At 38.1% G+C, this 19,159-nt stretch overlaps 1 protein-coding gene across 5 annotated transcripts in view; it reads left to right on the plus strand.

Annotated features, from left to right (window-relative positions):
* The window catches only part of TFDP2 (transcription factor Dp-2), a 66,001-nt gene that overhangs the window by 35,096 nt on the left and 11,746 nt on the right, over positions 1–19,159 (plus strand). For 4 of the 5 annotated variants that reach the window (XM_064457695.1, XM_064457694.1, XM_064457697.1 and 1 more), the window contains 7 exons: positions 1,232–1,353; positions 3,872–3,919; positions 5,354–5,516; positions 6,055–6,201; positions 9,200–9,268; positions 10,923–11,074; positions 15,486–15,652. In XM_064457695.1, coding sequence (XP_064313765.1) covers positions 1,232–1,353; positions 3,872–3,919; positions 5,354–5,516; positions 6,055–6,201; positions 9,200–9,268; positions 10,923–11,074; positions 15,486–15,652 — 868 coding nt within the window. The remainder of the gene's footprint in view (positions 1–1,231; positions 1,354–3,871; positions 3,920–5,353; positions 5,517–6,054; positions 6,202–9,199; positions 9,269–10,922; positions 11,075–15,485; positions 15,653–19,159) is intronic. The other variant, XM_064457696.1, reaches the window with a different exon arrangement.

Raw genomic sequence — 19,159 nt, forward strand, 5'->3', positions numbered from 1 at the left:
TACCTTTCCTGTGCCTGCATGCAGTGTGTAAAGTGGCCAGCCAGGGATCTTTTGTTCTCCAGTATCAACCAGTAAATATCTCACTTGGACCTGTGTTTTGGTTTTCTTAAATTTCTCTTTTCACTTGTTTCTGTCAAGCAATCCACTTGCAAAAGTAAGAAAGGGAAATGTGTGTCTTTAAGATGAAAAATACATACTTGTAATCACAGTGTGGTGTCAGGAGGGATGTGACATAATGCTCAGTGAGCTAAGGAAATGGGAAGTTTTTCAGATACCATTTTTTTTCTATGTGCTTAAACAATATTGATGGATGCCAAAATACCTGCCTTATACTTATATGGCTGTTGGGTAAGTTAAGTAGTAAAGGACACTACAAATTTTAATACAGTAAGTACTCAAAAGGTCACTAACAAATGTGGTGAAGTAAAATAAAGTTTAAAAAAGCAAAATAAGGTATATGAGTAAAAGGCGTTGTCCAAGAAGCTCTGGTACGAATCTTAAGCTATTGAAATAAAAATAATTTAACATGTTTTATTTTAAAAGTTAATTAATTAATACTATTTCATTTTCAAATACTGCTTAAATTCTTCTGGAGACCTACTTTAAAGAATAAACTTAGATGTGATTTAAAAGTTGTAACCAAGTGTCTTAGTGTTCTGACAACCATTGCATGTACAATTTCACCAGGTTTTAATAAATGTAAATTCTATCTATACTGTACAGACTTTACATTTAATTCCATAGCTACAATGCTAGATTATTAGCTTGCTGGAATGCCTTGAGATCTTGTGAATGCTGGAAACTGCAGGGAATACTTTGTCTGCAGCTCAGATTGTCTTTGGTACCAAGGATAGACAATTGCAAGAGACAAATCCATGGGAAAGGAGGCTTTATTGATTACAGTGATCAAAAAATGGCCTAGGTGTACTCATGAAGAAACAATGAGATGTATGTAGGTAAAGGTCCTATCTGCCATGCCTAGTTATTTCTATTTGTCTAGATCTTGTCCATTGGAATAATACAGTAATATGGTACAAGTAGTAGAAAACGTAACAGCATTGTAATTTCTTTCATATATGAAGGTCTTCTGATTAAATCTCTTCTGTATGTTTTGACTGCAGCTTGCATCTGGTACAGAATTTTTCTTAGTACCATGCTTAGTATGAATCTTGGGCTGTGGTAACCTCTATTTTCTTGAGTGAGCTGTGTTTTTTATTTTTAAATTTCATAGATCATAAGCACGTCGCAAAGACTGACCAATTCAGGGAGTGTTCTGATCGGGAGTCCGTATAACCCCACTCCAGCAATGGTCACACAGACACACATAACGGAAGCTTCTGGCTGGGTCCCAGGGTAAGATTTTTGTTTTATTTTAAGATGTTTGATCTGTTCTGATTTTTTTCCTTTATTTAAACTATTGTATCTATGTGTTGGCTTACAGCTCCTAGTTCTTGCACAACTAAAAGGAGTATGCTCTTTAGCCTGTTATGCGCTTTTGATGTCTGGAGCACATGAACACGAAATTACAAGCACCAGTCACTTCCCTGTCTGTTTTAACTTTTTTTTATGGCACCATCTGTTTCTTTGTGAAAATGGAGAGTCACAAATTCGTGAGTCCTGTTAAAAGAAGACTTTATTTTTTTCATAAGTTCACAGTATATCCGAGTAGCTTTTCTGTTGAGCGTACCAGCGGGTGCCAACAGCAGAGAGACTGTCAAAAACACTTCAAGCAGCATTTCAGAATAAAGCTCTACTGGAAAAACTGTAATGTAATCAGTGTTGTCTTATTATTACTATTTTACAGTAGCAAGTTTTCATGGGGTTCTGAGGTACTCCAGAGTAACATGGCTGTCTTTATCTCTTCTAAGGAAATCTGGTCTTTACAGTGTGCTTCATCATTTTTTTTTTTCTTTTTTTGATACCAGTACTGCTGAGCTGATCTGTCTCAAGAGCACTGTAGTGCTTTGCCTCTGAAAATTAAAAAAATTATTTCCATATCTGGGTTAGTTTTTGTAAAGAGGTGATGAATGTCAGTAGTACCTTTTCAGCTTTAGAGGTGGGAAAATGGAGCATCTGGGACGTGGCAGAAATGAGAGTATAATTGTACCATGACTTTCTTAAGGAAAGGACTGTCAGAGACATGTACTTCCCAGTCGCTATATTCCCACCATAGACTCAAACTGCATGCCTGGCTGAGCAGTTTTGAAGCTTGGTTGTTTTTTTTTTTGCCGAGTATGTGTTCATCTCCTCAAATTCCTTTTCAATCCACATAGTTTTGATCTTATTTGAAAAAGGATTTGTCAAAGATTACTTCATTTCTCCAAATTTTGCAAGATGTGTAGGTCAGGCAGAGTTCTTTCAGTACCCAGAGGAGGGAAAAGCTACAGTGCCTGTTCACGGCTTGCTAAACAAAGAATCAATGCCCATGAGCTTTCTTAAGCTTCATCCAAACCCAGGTGAAGGAGATTCCCAGAGAGAAGCCTGGTTGCAGTGCATCAACCACCACCGTCAAGGAGAAGCACCATCCTTCTGTTTGTATGCTGTCAAAATCTAGACACACTATTTCCAATGAGCCTAACTATTTTGATGCTAAAAAGGAGCAAGATGTTCTCTAGACTGGCCGATGATTATTGTTCCCTGCAGAAGTCCATACTATAGATCATATTTTCATCAAAGACAGAGGGTGAGGAATGGTCTGTGGTATTGCTGAACCTGAGCAGTGAGCCCTTGCTGAAGGCAGTTCCAGAGCTTTGCAAGTCCAGACGCCTTGCTTTAGCCATTGTTTACTTCTCTTGACAGATTCCAAATTGTTTCCAAAATCAAATGAGCCAAGAGCGCATTCATTCTCAGGGCTCCAAACAGCCTCTGTCAGCCTGGCTCTCAGGCCAGGGGACAGCTCTCCATTCCCTGCCATTCCAGTCCCCACCCCAGCCCGGCAGTCAGTCTGACCCCTGGCAGTCAGTCCGACCCCCAGCTGCATGTCGGGAGTGGTTAAGCACCATGGACAGGGATCGCCAAAGATAAAAGTCCTGCTATTGCTGCTGAGGAAGACCGTCTGCTGGTGGGTTCTGGATCACACAACCAAATACACGCAGGCTTTCATGGCACAGCTCTTCAAGTCATCATTTTTGTTCGGTTCGATTCATAACATTTTCAGGTTTTTAGCTGGGTAAGTATCTGCTGTGAGCCCTGGTTTTGAAACTGCAGGGTAACATGGAGTGATTTACTGATAGTTCTCGAGCAGCATGTGTTAATCACCTGCAAGAACAAAAGACAAGTTTGGCATACAACTTCTGAAGTCTGCGTGATGTAGCTAATAAAAAGAACAATAAGGAAACCATCAATGATAGGTGACTGCTTCTCCAATGCAAAGTTCATGTCAGCTACTTCTTCACACTATCGCTCTTCAGTGTTTTACCTTGTTTTTTGTTTAAAGATACCAGAACATTCAAAGTCCTGAAAATACAGGATATATCTTATGTGCTATTTAAAGGCATTTTTCTTCCACATGGAGGAATGCTAAATAGGAATTTTCAAAGGAGCCCAACTTCTCCTTTTTGATGGGATTTGGTTATGTAGCTCACACCTGCACTTCCTGTAGTTCCAGACAAAGTGACATCCCTAAAATCATACAGGCAAAGCGTGGTAACACTGGGACTAGAACTTGTCTGGCAGTGAGCTCAGACAACCTCCAAAGTCCTAGCCACTTTCTCACAAATTTTGTTAAGCTGCATGTATGCACACTATTTTCCTCTGTCAGTAAACATGTGACAACAGCCGGTCATACACCAGCTAGGCCCCAAACACATTGATTTTGCTGGTCTAAATATATAATGTTATGTTCATCTAAGTTTTGATTGTCTTTTCTTAGGGACAGAAAGCGGACTCGAGAATTTATAGAATCAGATTTTTCAGAAAGGTGAGTATCGTTGCACATATGTATATGCATACGCACACATTCTGTATATGGTCATACCTATTTTACCTCTTCAGAGCTGCCCTTCAGAGAGATGGGTGTCCAGTTCCCACTTTCAGCAGTTTCCACTCCTCTGTGTAAAAGCTGTGTTGTCTGTTATTCCTTGTAGTTATAATTCATTACTCTCTGTTTTATCACTTCCTGATAAATACATTTGCTGTTACAGATGATACTGGGAGTTGTGAAAACAAACAAAACACATTTCAGAAACAGGATTATTTTAGTTTTCGATGTGACAAATGCTTGTAAACAGATTATTTTTTCCTTTGCTTCTGAAACTTCTTTGAATGCGTTCAAGGTAGTTTTATTTGTTTACATCTCAGGGGTTACTCGAATACCTGCATAGGGATTAGGAGTGTGGGTTTGGTTTTGGGTTTGTTGTTTGTTTTTGGTTTTGGTTCTTTTTAATATTCTGGTGTTCCTTTCCACGCTTCCTTTTCCTCTGTCCTTCTTTCCAGTGTTCTGTTTTCTTACATAGACTCAAAATTTTGAAATGCATTCTTGTATTTTAATGGTTTCCTTACCTTATAACTGTTGACAGAAGTAGGGCCTTTTTCTCTGAAATAATAGATCTCCATGACACTTATTATCAAACCAACTTGCAAAACAGTAGTTAAAAAAAACCCAAACCAACAACAAAAACCCAGAACAACACAGCTGAGCTTTTTAAAGGCTTCTGTTGAAATATGCATCCAAATCTAGCTTGGTGATAAAACCAATTGGCCGTTTTTCCCATTATCATTATCTAAGCTCTTGCTTTTCTGGATGAAGAAAGCAAATGGAAAAATAAACCTGACAGCTGCCAGTTATTACTCTGGCACCATAAAGCCCAATGAAAATGTACTTACTCTCCGCAAAAGAGATTCTTGTATCTAAGTCTTGACTATGATGGCACAGATATTAAACTTTGTTGTTAGGAGAATTACGGTGTCTTCTGCTGTCTGTAAACAGGGATGTCTGGGCCTTCCAATTTTCAGCACAAACATGAGAGTTCCCTGTAAATCTGGCTTCCAGGGACATAAACAACCTGGGAGGTCCCCCCCTAGTTTTTGGTTGCTCCTTTGTGAAACTGCCTGGACAGGAACTACAAATGCAGGGGTTTTTTAAGCATCTGCCCAGAAGCGTGTGTCAAATACTATACAAATGTAGAAATCGCCAAGAAGGGGGAAAGTACACTGAAGAGTGTACTTTTCTGCCAACTTGTAAGAAACAAGAAACTGATTCAATAAAGCAGAACAGTTTTATTTTTCATAAAAATTTCATAGTACATACTTGTTATCAGTCCTGATTCCTGTTGCAAAAGGTAGACCTTTTCCTGTGTAGCAAAGTAGCTTATTAACATTCAGTGTGTTCAAAGAATTACTTTTCTCATTCCAGCAAGAGAAGCAAAAAAGGAGATAAGAATGGGAAGGGTCTGCGGCATTTTTCAATGAAAGTATGTGAAAAAGTTCAACGTAAAGGAACAACTTCGTATAATGAAGTCGCTGATGAGCTGGTATCAGAATTCACAAATTCTAACAGCCACCTAGCTACAGATTCGGTAAGCAAATATGTGCTGAAATCAGATATACCAGTACAAAATTGTCCAGTTTACCATGGAATTCTGTCCCTTCTGTTGCTGCACTGTCCTGCTACACTCCATACTTCACTTACTTAACCGCATCACAAATACACAGACTTACGCTCTGAAATTTAAAAATATAGAATTAAAATGAAGAATTGACCTCCATCTGAATTATAACCAAAATAGAGACGTCTGCTAAAAAGCGCTATCTTTAAAAAAAGGCTACTCTTGGACCTACCATATGTGGGCTTGTCAGGCTTTTCAACTGTAACAGACTTGCCACAATGGGAATTTGCTGCACAGAGGTGTCAGGCAAGTCTGAAGCTGCCATTTGCAACCAAGCACACTCGTGGTGGCCAGGTAGTAGTACAGGTGAAGACGTGTTTTAATACCGCTCTGACTTGAACTGCCGCTTTGGCTTTGTGTCTTCTATGTATCTATGAAGGCTGTGTTCAGTCTTTTTTTCTTTTTTTTGAAATCTTTTGTTGTAATTAATGCCGCGTTGTTTTCTTAGCAGGCTTATGATCAGAAAAATATTAGGCGGAGAGTTTACGATGCCCTTAATGTCCTGATGGCAATGAACATAATTTCAAAGGAGAAGAAGGAAATCAGATGGATCGGCCTTCCTACAAACTCAGCTCAGGAATGTCAGAATCTAGAGGTAAAGTAAGGCGGATGGGAAATTCTGTGTACTTCACAGAATGTGATAATGGAGCTGCTCTACTTTAGAAGAGGATTTTTTTTCCTCAGTTTGAACCTGATTAGGTTTGATTCTTGCACACTATGAAAACACAACTTCTGACTTGATGCTCCTCAGTTGGACTTGATCCTAGAGGTCTTTTCCAACCTTAATGATTCCATGATTCTATGTTTTGGGCCCCTCAGTACAAGAAGGACATAGAGGTGCTGGAGCATGTCCAAAGAAGGGCAACAAAGCTGGTGAAGGGTCTGGAGAGCGGGTCTTACGATGAGAGGTTGAGGGAACTGGGGTTGTTTAGTCTGGAGGAGAGGAGGCTGAGGGGAGACCTTATCGCTCTCTACAACTAACTGAAATGAGGGTGTAGTGAGGTGGGTGTTGGTCTCTTCCCCCAGGTCACTAGCGATAGAACAAGAGGAAACAGTTTCAAGCTGCATCAGGGGAGGTTTAGATTGGATATTAGGAAAAATTTCTTTACTGGAAGAGTGGTCAGGCATTGGAACGGGCTGCGCAGAGAGGTGGTGGAGTCACCATCCCTGGAGGTATTTAAAAGATGTAGACGTGGCACTTCAGGGCATGGTTTAGCAGACATGGTAGTGTTGGTTTGGGGGTTGGACTTGATGATCCTAGAGGTCTTTTCCAACCTTTATGATTCTATGATTCTATATTTGAATAAACTGATTGATAGGCTATGTTTATGTATTCTTAGTTGAGTTTTTAGTATACATTACATGAAGTTAAAAAAAACAAGCATCTGTTTACCTTACAAAAATGGACATTGATTGAGGCAGGGATTACTTTTAAGATTAAAGTCTGTAGTAGCCTGAATTAACCAGAAGGAAGTCAGAAGAATTTATGGTACAGTTATGCTTACAGAGTGGTATAAATTTGAAAGGAGACCAGTTTTCTATTAATGTCTGTACTTGGAAATGCCATTCAAAGGAAATTAAATTGAAAAATAATTCTTCTAGGATGTCAAATTCTAGTTATCTAGCAGGGGGAAAAAAAAGAAGTTTTACTTCTTGGTTATTTCCGTTATTTTTCCAGCAGGCTAAGAGTTACCATGTTTTTGCAGGGATGCCAGAATTTATAGGCACAAATGTTGCTTGTCCTTCAGGCCAAATGCTCTATAAATAAAAAGCACAAGTTACTGCATTTACTGCAGAGTGCTGTAATGACTGTCTGTAAATACCTCTTCATATGTATTGTATTTGTGATACTTGTGACATCAAATATCTTGAGGTGGGTGGGGTGCCTCTCCAGTACAGATCAAGGTTTTTTTGGGCAAGTTCATTTACATCAGTTGTCTTTCTAGATGTGGTAAGAAAAAGCTTTTACTATCCTTGTCCATTTCAGCAACTTGGAAAATACATCCACGCAAGGAGTAGGTGTATGCTCAATCATTATCCTCCAGGATTCTTTTTTTTAAAAAAAATTTGAATAAATCTACATTTTGCATGCATTCATGTGAATGCATTATCTTCACTGTAGGTTATTGTTACACATACAGAACCTGAATTTCAGTGTGTCATCTACAGTGTTCATACACTATTTGCTGTTTCAGGCTCTAATTACATATGCACAGAATGGAAGCCAGGCATATTTTCTTAAAATGTTGCTTCCTATGACATAATAGAAAGGAATAGAAAATAAAGCTGCATTTTCATGGTGTGAAATTCAGCATTAAGTTTGCTTTTAAAGCTGTGTAAAGTGCCAGCTCTTCTTACAGTGTAATTCCATAAGAAGATTACGAGAACAAAAATGAGACCCACATACAAAAAAGCTTGTTGTAATTTAGCCATATTTTCTATATATCTGGCCTGTTTCTTGGTTTTGAGAGTTATATGTTTGTCCCAGCTAATAAAGTCATCTACTGTGCTCTGAAGGAAGCATTTTAAATATTAAAGTGGCTGGGGGAGGGGAGGAACCACCACAAATAAAACAGGGGGTTTAGGCTAGCTAAGTTTTAAAAGACTGCATCATTTAGTTTCAGTGGGTGAATGAAAGGTAATTTAAGAGTTTAATATTTTTGGGAGCAGTGATACAGTGCAGGCAGCAACAGGATGATGAGGCAAAATACCTTTTAAACATGATGACTACTGGCCAATTCTTTAGTGTTGCCACAGAACAATATTTAAAATACTGTTGGCTGTATCTGCAGTGTCAGTCGGCATCCAGTACTGCTGCTGTTCCAAACACTGCACGCTTAGGTTGAAGATAGCTTTGCCCCATAAGCTGGCATTAACAAAACTGATGCAAGAAATGGATTCTGTGCTCATGTATAGAATGTTACCTCTACCCCCTTTTTGTTGCTGAAATCTTGTTAGTTTATTCGAGTCTCAAATGCGTAGTCCGAACAAAAAGTGGAGGTCACTAGAAAGACGCAGGTGATGATCCTAAGCCCAGTCTCAACACACTTATGCCTGGTGGCTTGTAGCTGGGAGAGCAGTGGAAGGGGTGTGCACAATTCCAAAAGAGTGGAGGGCAGGAGGGGGTGTTAAAAAAAAAAAAAAAAAAAAAAAAACCAAAAAACACCCAAAAACACCCAACTCAAAGCACCCCCTCCAGCAAGTGTTTAATTTGGTGGTAATCGGCACTCTGTGCACATTACGAAAGAGGAGGAACGAGTGGAGAAATAATACCGTCTCTTGTAATGATTGATTCTTTACTTAAAATTATTGACAAAGAAATTAGTTTGTCAGACCTGTTTTATGGAGAAACTCGTGACTGTGCGATTAGTCTATTTGAAAAAGAAGAAAATGTATGGCAACTGGGTAGGCCCAAAAGGCTTGTGCAATTTACTTGCCGTGCCATGGAATTCACCAGCATTTACAATGAAAGTGTGGATTTTTATCATGGTGCTAGCACACCAACGTAGCTCTAAAGCCTGTTCAGTTTGGCACAATGGAACAGACAAGGTAACTAAGTAATTATCTTGACGTATTTACAATTATATTTTAAGCTAGAAAAACAGAAGCGGATTGAAAGGATAAAACAGAAGCGAGCCCAACTACAAGAACTGCTGCTGCAGGTATATTTAATTTTAATTATTTTTTTCTAGAAATGAAATTATCAAGTGCTGATCTGACATGTTAGACCTTCTGAAGTTCTTTCTAGCTTTATTTAGCAGCTATAATATAATGGGGAGAAAAGTTTCACACTTGTGACCTTTGTGGATTCTAGTAGGGGGACCTCTTACCCTCACTTTCTGGTTCATTTTTACCTATTGTAAAACAGCATGACACACCTGCGTGCCACAGGCTTTTGTAAGTGCTCTGCTGCAGTTCTGTCAACGTTCATGGGAATGGGAGCAACTCACGAGTCCCCCTTTTGACTCTACTCCTCCCCCAGAGTTACCTTCTCCAGATAGTTCTTACTGGAAAATTTCTTTTTTGATTCTAAGCTATGAAATTTACAACTGAACTTGTGTAACTATGTACAAAGTTGTTTTGGGGGAGATAGATAGACATTTCTGGATCCGAAGAATGGATGGCAAATCCAGCTCTTTTACATTCTTAAGATGACTTGAGCTTTGATTGCAGAAATAGATTTCAAATGCATCTTTGCTTATCAACTAACATTTTATAAGTACAGTTATGAGCATTCTTAAGTGTTTTGGTCTGTGCAGACTTTCAGTAATTTAAATGCAATCATACTCTTCTATAAGGCTACAGGCAATAAGGGTATATTTTTTTCCTGGTGTAACTATATTGATACAATTCATATGTAATTAGATATGCATGGGAGCTTTTAAATATCTGCTACTTCTTTTTGTCATCACCAAAAACTGTTTCTCTACTTAGGGCACAATTCTGATTCTATCTGTCTGACATGCTAAATTAGCAGCTTCTCTAAGAGTGACATGAAATTATCCTGGTGAAAAATAAGGCAACTCAGGCCCTCTTAACTACTAGTCTGAAAACGACAATAGTTGCACTCTCTTGCTGTCTACAACTGTCGTTATTTCCTTGATGATGTTCATTGTCAAACAGTTTACTGTCCTTTGGGATTCTGTCTATCCATCTGTCCCATTCAGTGGAATAAGTAGTGCCTCAGAGTGGGCAAGTACACTGACTGCCAATCCCTCAAATAACATTTCCTAAAAACACACATTTTCATACACATGCAGTCAGATATAAGGCTTCAGTAGAGAGCGAGCGCTGTCATAGACGGCACCTGTTCAAGAACTTTCAGAGTAGAATTTCAAAACTCATTCTTTTGAGAGAGAAAAGAGGGTGATGGATGAGAAGGGCCAGAGAATTATGGGTCATGGGGGGGTGTGGGAGAATGCTGTAGTTTCTGTTAACTTTCATTTCAGTGTAACTAGCTCCTCCTCTGAGGTAGTTACACATATAATAGTAACAGAAGAAACCTCTGACTCCTATGCCTTTTTCAAAAGGAATGGGGAACAATTCTTCACCAAGCTTTATTGCTTCTTTCTTGTTTCTTCTCCAAGGATTGTGAGGGGGGCATAGCCATTAGGGTATGCATGAAAAACGTGTGTTTAACCTCTTCCTGGTGTGCTTCACTAGTGCAAAGAGGAAATCGGGCCACAACTTACGTTTTAACAGAAAATTACTGGAGATACTGAGAGTTGGTAAATAGGAGCTATGAAGTTCCACTTGCTGGAGACACTGATGTCTTCTCCTTTATTGTCAGTGATCAGTTTTTCTTTCTTTCTACAGCAAATAGCATTCAAAAACTTGGTACAAAGAAATCGGCAAAATGAACAACAGAATCAAGGCCCTCCTGCTTTGAACTCAACAATACAGCTGCCTTTCTTAATAGTCAACACTAGCAAAAGAACAGTTATAGACTGCAGCATATCAAGTGATAAGTGAGTGTTTATGGAATCAGTTTTCAGAATTTTATTTGTGGAGTGGATTTTTTGTTTGAACAAATGAGATAAATTCTTCTAGTTTACTGAAAGAAATAACGTATTTAAATTTTCTACTGTCGCATCAGGGGAGTGTTTTGTTTTGGTTTTTTATAATATTTAATGCAACCTCAGTAGTAATAGGAATAAGTTTATCAACATTGCTTCACAAACACTAGTTAAAACAGGCAGACTTTCACTGTTGCAGAAGGCACTTCAGACCGACAGTTCAAAGAGGAGAAATAACTGAATGAAATTAAGGACAGCGCTACCTTTTAATGAAGCTGTGTGGTAGCGTTGGTGAATTCTTACTCCTAATATGCCATAAATGTGTTTAGTCAGAAACACAAGGTGATCTGTGTAACACGAAGGCAACATCCTAGAGGTGATAACAACAGTTTTTAAAGTGTCTTTTAATAGCAGAAAGGTTGCACCTAGTTCTTTGAATGGAAAACAGGAAGAAAATTACATAGAAGTTTGAAATGTTGTCTTTGTAAGCAAACTGCTCTAGTTGCACTTTTGTATTAATCTGAAAATCTTCCACTTCTGTGTGCTTATGCTCTTCTTCCTGTGAAAATATGGCTGAAAGTATGAGGTACTGTTATGGTAACTGTTAATTGGATCACAACTAGTTTATGAGCTGAAAATAGCTGGCTGGCTTTGCTTTAATACTGTAGATTACTCTGTGGCATACAAATCCCATATTGACCTTGAAGTCAATTAACATGCAACAAAAATAGACAGTCTCTGGTGACCTAACCACCAACATGCAAAAAAGCAATACTATTAAAAGTTGAATTTTTGTAGAAAATTGGACTGAAGTCCAATACATTGTGTGACAAAACTTTTTGAATACTTCCATCAGCACTGCGGTTCAGCAAGTTGGGAATTTTAGGATCAATATTGATTTAGCTTAACTATACTCCTGTTTTATAGGCATACTATACAGTTCTTACTGCCCCTTTGAACAGTGCTCTATATTTAGGTTTGAAGTCACTAAAAAGTTGAACAATTTCATACTGAAACTTCAGAACTGCTGCTTTGAAGTTGTCAGAAATTAAACTGACATTTGGGATCTAGAGCAGCATAACACATTTCTACAATCTCAAACTGTAAGAAAACACTACTGCTAAAAATGAGCCCACCGAAATTATTTAAGTTGTTGATATTTCAGTTTATATAACCCAGCTTCCACGTTTCTGTCATCTGGATATCATTAAGTGTACAACCCAAATTAAACAAGCTTTCTACTGTGGTTATTATTTGTGCAACTGATGAGTGGCAGCAGCAGCATGTAGGTAAACAGTACCAGAAACTGCTAGCGTTTAAACCACTGTTACATTGATCTGCTAAACAAGGCAGTGGGCAGAAGTGGTCACTCAATTTGAAGAATTAAAATTCTGTAGTTTATTGGAGAGTATTTGCACTGCCTAGCCCCATTACTGGTCAGCTGGAGTGCTTGCCCTTCGCTTGGTTTTTCAGCCTCAGTTAATAACCCACTGTTGTAATGGGCTTCCATTTTCCTTTCTTCTCCCAAGTAATATTTCTATAAAGCATTCGTTGGTATTTATGATGCAACAGCAGGTGGTGTTAGAAAGTCCAACAACCAGGTAAGCTCACTGCATTAGCTACTCAAAATTGCATTTGCAGAGGATTTTCCAAAAGAACACAATTGCTTGGGAAAATGGTACCTGTAAGGGGGATTTACCATCATGAGGAACACAAGTTTTGTCTTCTAACTTTTTGTATGCAAGAACAGGCTCTATCTAGCCAAAACAGAACGAGATTTCTCACATGTAAAACAAAGAGGTTATTGGGCAAGTTTTGTTTAGAGTTTGGGAAGGCAGATGGGTGCCAAGCAGCATACTGGAAATGACGTTTCTGAAGTTGGAATAAGAAGCGGAGTCTTCAGATAAAGAGGAAGAAATGAAAAATTGTGTTGAAAAGATGAGGCACCTGAACAGGAAAAATATATTGTGTATATGGTGCTTTTACATAAACGCTGTGGGTCGGGGGGAATTAACCAGAATACCTACTTTTAAACAAGGCTGCAGGCACAATAGATGTATCAGAAGCTTGGAAAAATTAGAACCTCTCTATTCTAATAGGAAATGCAGATGATTTTGCCGTTGGAGATACAATGCTATACATTAGCAAAAACATGTAGGAAGTAGGCTCTTGTATCCTTAGAGAAAGAATTGCCTGCAGGAGCAGAAAATACCAGATTAAATTAATTGTTGGTCATATTTGCACTTACCAGGGTAAAGGGACAGGAACCATACCCAAACTTTGCATATGCAGCGTTGGCCTCTGGACCTCATGTTTAGCACTGAATAATAAGAACGCAGGCCAGTAGATCATTCCATAAGAACAAAAGTTGATTCTCAATAATGGCCAAAATAAAGCTGGGAATTTTTAGGAAAAACAGTAAGAAATACAATGTAAAACTAGGTATGTTTAGTGCTTTTATATCTGGAGTGCTTTATGGTGTCTTGTTCTTGGAAAGAGTATAGCGAAACTGGGAGGGAGACACGGGAGGGCATCAAGAATGCCTGAAGCTATGAAAAGGCTTTCACAGAGGGAACAGATGGACTCTGTGGCCTAGAAAAGAGAGGACAGTTGATTCACAGGTGTCTACAAAACCATGGATGACATGGGGCATGTACATAGGGAACAGCTGTATACAGCTGCTTATTCAAGTTAAAATTAAGAGACATTAAGAGAAGACTACCAGGTGACGGGTTTTAGGCAAAAAGAATATATGTGGTTTTGTAACAGTTCGTCTATGCAAATCATGGTGTTTGATGTCTGTGCCAAAAGTTTACGTAAGTTCAAAAAGGAGTCATGTCAAGTCCCTGAAAGAAAACCCTCCAACAGCTATTAACAGCAAAGGTAAAAGCGTAGGGACTTCCCATGTCAGAGGCTGCAGGGTGCTAAAAAGCCATACTGGAGAAATACTACTGTAAGTTTGTTTGGAAACTTGGGGGGAAGGGCGGGGGGGAGGAGTTGTGCTCCTTTCTAGCATCCAGTATTTGAGCACAACACATGGGAGGAGAAATGCAGAGCTATCAATAAATCCAGCCTTTTTAATCCTGTACCATAAAAGCTGAATTCAGTTATTGCTTAATTAACTACACAGCTTGCTGGTAGTTACTTGGTACAACACTGGTCTCCCATCCCCTTTTTGTGTAAAAATGGTTATGTGACTTCAGCTGCACAGGTTGAGGTAGCAGGAATGTAATCACACCCATTAAACATATAGCGATGCATCTTATTTTCCCTTTTAATATGGTTAGTTTTAAATAAATATAGCTGCATAAACCATAGGTTTTACAAGTAATACGGTATGGATCACAAAAGAAGTAATGCCTGTAACTGACAATTACACCTAGTACAAAGCATGTAGATTTCTAGATTAAAGTTTTGTGTATAGGCACAAAAGATGTAACTTTTCCAAACTTATTGGATCAGGTATAAGAAAATGAGTATTAAAACAGACCTATGAAGAAAATCCACATGTGACGCGAGGTTGGAGAGCTAACAGAAGACCCACCAGTGAATTATCTTTTAAAGATCGTATCTCATGGATGAGTTGCTTTTCTAGGGATAAAGGTTTTGTCAGCAGAAAATGTGGCAGTGGGATCGCTATAGCCTTATATTGTCATCCCTGGACCAGTACTGTCCAGGTTTTTAATAGCCTGTGATCATAGCATAAGGCCAGTCTAGGCATCCCTGCTTTTGTTAAAGCTGTATTGAGTTTATATCACTATTTCCACATTTATATATAATGAAAAACATGTTGAGAGCCCTGCAGCAGAAATGGTACGTTGTGAACACACAGGAGACTGTTCTGACTGCTTTGCTAGCTGCATCCAAGTGCATCCAAAAAACCAAAGTTATACCAAGATAAATAGGTCAGTTCACAGGAGGAGTGTTGCACATTAGAACAGAAAGTGAAATGTAAAAGAAGCAAAACCAAAATAGTTAGTTTGGTGACAGGGCTGCAGGTGACCTTTAAAAGTATTGGATTTAGTACAAATGATGAAGGTTCATGTTTAACAAGGCCTCCCTCTTCCCCTTTGAATCTGTTTAATGGGGTAGAAAATTTTAGACTTTCTTCCTGCAGTGGTGAAGTTACTTTAATTGAGAAAGTGCCATTTTAACCCCTGTAGGCATGCCAGTCACAAAAGCAGAGGAGAAAAATAATTTGCTACATTTCTTATTTTTCCTTAAGGACCCTTAAGATAATGAAGAATCCAGACACTTACCTCAGTGTGTAGAAAAAAAAGGGAAAAATAGGCAAAAAAAAAAAAAAAAAAAAGCATAGCTGTGCTCTTTTCAAAACCATCTCACTTTGACTTTTTACATGCAGATTTGAATACCTCTTTAATTTCGATAACACTTTTGAGATCCATGATGACAGTGAAGTGCTGAAGAGAATGGGAATGTCCTTTGGGCTTGAGGCAGGCAAATGCTCAGCTGAGGACCTAAGAACTGCGAAGTCACTGGTGCCAAAAGCTTTAGAAGGCTACATCACAGGTAAGTTAGATTAGAGTTTTAAATATTGTTCCTGATCAAATTCCTAACATTAGTTAATTGAAGCAAATTTAGTGATATTAACCTACGTAGGTACACAACATTTGAAGATATACAGGAGCTAGTAGGGTTGGTACATAAATGAGTTGTTTTACAGTTGATTTTGGAAGGTTTCTCATAGCTATCCTGTAAACTTAATCCATGTGGATTTATAAACAACAAACTTCTGAGTGAGCTGCGTTACGAAGGAGATATTTCTCAAATAACTAAACTGACACCAAGGACAGATCTTCAGGGGTTAGTATTAATTTTGAATAACTGTGGAAGTGTGGAGGAGCGAACTGGAGGAAGGCAGCTCTTCCCAAGTTGAGGAGGAAAAGGAAAGAAAAAGGGCATCTTGAACTGGTGCATAATCCATATGTGACCCTGCTGCGTTCGCACTTCACTTTGCCTGAGGTAGGTGAGCTCTGCTAAGAATTCTCTGTATTTCTGTCCGGGTAGACATGCTCAGTGTACTTGGTACATGGATGTTAGGCTCTCCTGTGTCCAGTCATTTCCACATTTACTTAATGTGTGAAACAGCAATACTTAGATAAAACACATGGCCAGCAGGTGCCATCTGAGAATTGAGCTTCTCTAAATAAAGCAAGAGGCTCCAAAGAGTTCCAGGACAGGTGTCCAGTCATACTGTTTGAACACGTCACACTTAAATGGACTCAAACCTAGATCTCCTTCAGCATTGCATCGTTGGACTAGAGCTGCTAAAACCAGTAATCACTTCCTTCAGTTATTGCCAGACTGCATTCTTCTTGCTCTACCCGAAGATTAAACTTAGCCCAACATTTTCTCAAGTTTCTGGAGGGACTTGCTCTGTAAAGAAAGTGTTACCCAATGAATTACTGTGTATAGACCTTCAATTTTGAGGAAAGGGGGAACGAAGCTATTGCCCTGACTTCTTGACTAGCTAGACTTTGGTCTTGTTTAAACTACAGTGGTAAATAACTGTCTTTTACACAAGGAGGTTGGAAACTTAAAACATTTTACTTCATTTTTTTAAGAACTTCCCTAAAGTTGATTCCTTTCTGTTGGCAACATTCAATCTTCATGTCAGGATTTTTAATTGCAGGCATTATATTAAAAATGCTATTTGGTTTTGCTAAGAAAAATATAGTTAAGTAGTCAGGAAGCTGAACATACATTTTTTTTATATTGATTTTACTATGTGAGAGAACTAAGAATGAAACAGTTTCTTAAAATTTGTGATATCAAAACCCTGCTGGATATGAATTAGAATTCAGCTACATTCACTAAAATTAATACATTTCAAATGGCTTAACATCTCAAACTATATCAAATATGCTTATGTTTATCAACACTTGTTTGTGTTTTCCTGGTCCCCTTGTCCTGTGGGTTTTAAAACTAAGATTTTCTATTTTCATTTTGGTCACCAAGTCTTTATAAGGCTGCACTGATGCCAAAAAAAGAAGTTGAAAGACATCTTGAATTGTTCCTTCCAGCTTCATTGAACTAAAGATTATTTACCACATGATTTACCACCAATGTAAAAAAATGGAAAGGAGCAGAACCCACACCTTTTCATAGTGGTGTAGCCTTCAAGTTACTGAATTGCTCCCATGTATCAAGGAGCAAACTAAAAATTCTATTTCATTTTAAACCTGCATTAATTTATCTTCAGAGAATGGAGTTTCTTTACATTTGAAAAAAAACCTGTCGTCACACTATTTACTGAGTAAAACCAGCTTTTAAAGATTGAGCAATAAAACAGCATGTCTAAACTAGGGATTAGTAGTTCATTTTAGTTTCTTTTGAAAACAATTTACTCACACCAATGTACTGCTGGTGGGGTTTTTTACTGAAAGCATTAAAGGCAAAACAACCATGATGTTCCTGTGCAAGTAGGTAACTAGTAGTACTGTGTTTCAAAGAAACTAAATGGAAAAAAACAGATTCTAAGGTTGCATATTCTTAAAGAAGGTTGTGATTAGGGTTATTTCCCAAGCAGCAGACCAGCAGCCAGAAACCTATATAGAATTTTCATCCTAAGCGATATATTGATTTTCTTTTTTACTCAAAATGCATTGAGGCAAGTAATGTACTCTTCAGACATGGGTTACATTCAGCTGTTTCAGCCCCTGAAAAAATTAGTCCAGAAGAGTTGTTACTAGAGTATGTACATTTATTTTAAAGGTTTTTTTTCTATCTGTTGCTTGCTACTTAATTACACAACACAAATCTATGGTTAAGAGTATGAATGGTACAGTAGAGGTTTCTAATGGCAGTAACTGACAAATAAGGGAAACAAATTTAAACAGTTTGCACAATACTTGAAACACCAGCATTTGCCTGATCACATATTTTCAGTTAAGTATAACTTCCTATTTTAACTTTGGCAGTCTTTAGACATAGTCTCTTACATTGCAAGAGCAGTGAAGTGGAAGGCTCATCACTGGTTTTTAGAATTCGTGATTACGTCCGTAGCTCTCACGATGGCACTTTTATGTACATTGGCTTCAGTTACTACTATACAAGAAAAGCAAATCAAGGTCTCTCATTTATTCACTGAGTAAATTTATTAAAATCAAGGTTAAAGTTCTCTCACACTAGCTGACTCCATGAGCTCAACTGCTGTAGAAACCAGCATCCTGTTCTAATATGTCCAGGTAGGTAAGTCATTTAACGTACGATGTTAGTTTGACCTTAGACCGATCATCTTTTTTCCCACATAATTACTGACTTCCAAATACTAACAGTAGTTTGTATTGTAATGCTTGCTAATAGGACTGGAGAGACAGTTGGAAGAATCCAAGACTAAACCAGTTCAATGAAAGAAATTTAAAATTGACAAAAAAACCTGGTACCATCTCAGCTTTTTTTTTTTTTTTTTTTTTTTAAAAAAAGTAACTTCTAGTTGCCTTAAACATGTCAAACAATTTGCTTGAACTGCTGGTGTTGTGTCCGTCAAAACCTTATTAGTGTATTTTCTTTGCAGAAGGATAACATTTTAGCCATTCTTCAGGTGCCCTAATTTGATAAAAATAGTGTCTTCTAGGCTTTCTATAGGTTTCATGATGTTTTAGCAAAAAACTGTTGGGTTTTTTGAATACTTAAAATAAGTACTACATTGGTGTGATCCTCAGGTGTCTGACAGCCATTGAAATCAGCAGAAGCTAAGGCAATTAACACCATAAAGAAAAATATTATGTATATCTTAAATGATGTTTGTAACACATTTTTCTGTTGCTTGATTGTCATAATTGCTGCAGCCTTCTAAACCTGACACAGTTGACCTTACTTTTTCTTGTTTCCCAAAAGGGAGCAAGAGTAGAGGATATGTCAGCTTAACCATAACTTACAGTAAAAGTTAACATTAAAGTGTTGCTTTAGCTAAGGCAGTGACGCAGAAGGAGTGATGGACATACACCAGACTGCACTACAGCCACAATACTTGTCAGCTTCTTACTAAGGAAGGAGCAATATTATTTCTAACAT

This window comes from Phalacrocorax carbo, chromosome 7 (genome assembly GCF_963921805.1).
Source record: "Phalacrocorax carbo chromosome 7, bPhaCar2.1, whole genome shotgun sequence".
Classification (NCBI taxonomy): Eukaryota; Metazoa; Chordata; class Aves; order Suliformes; family Phalacrocoracidae; genus Phalacrocorax; species Phalacrocorax carbo.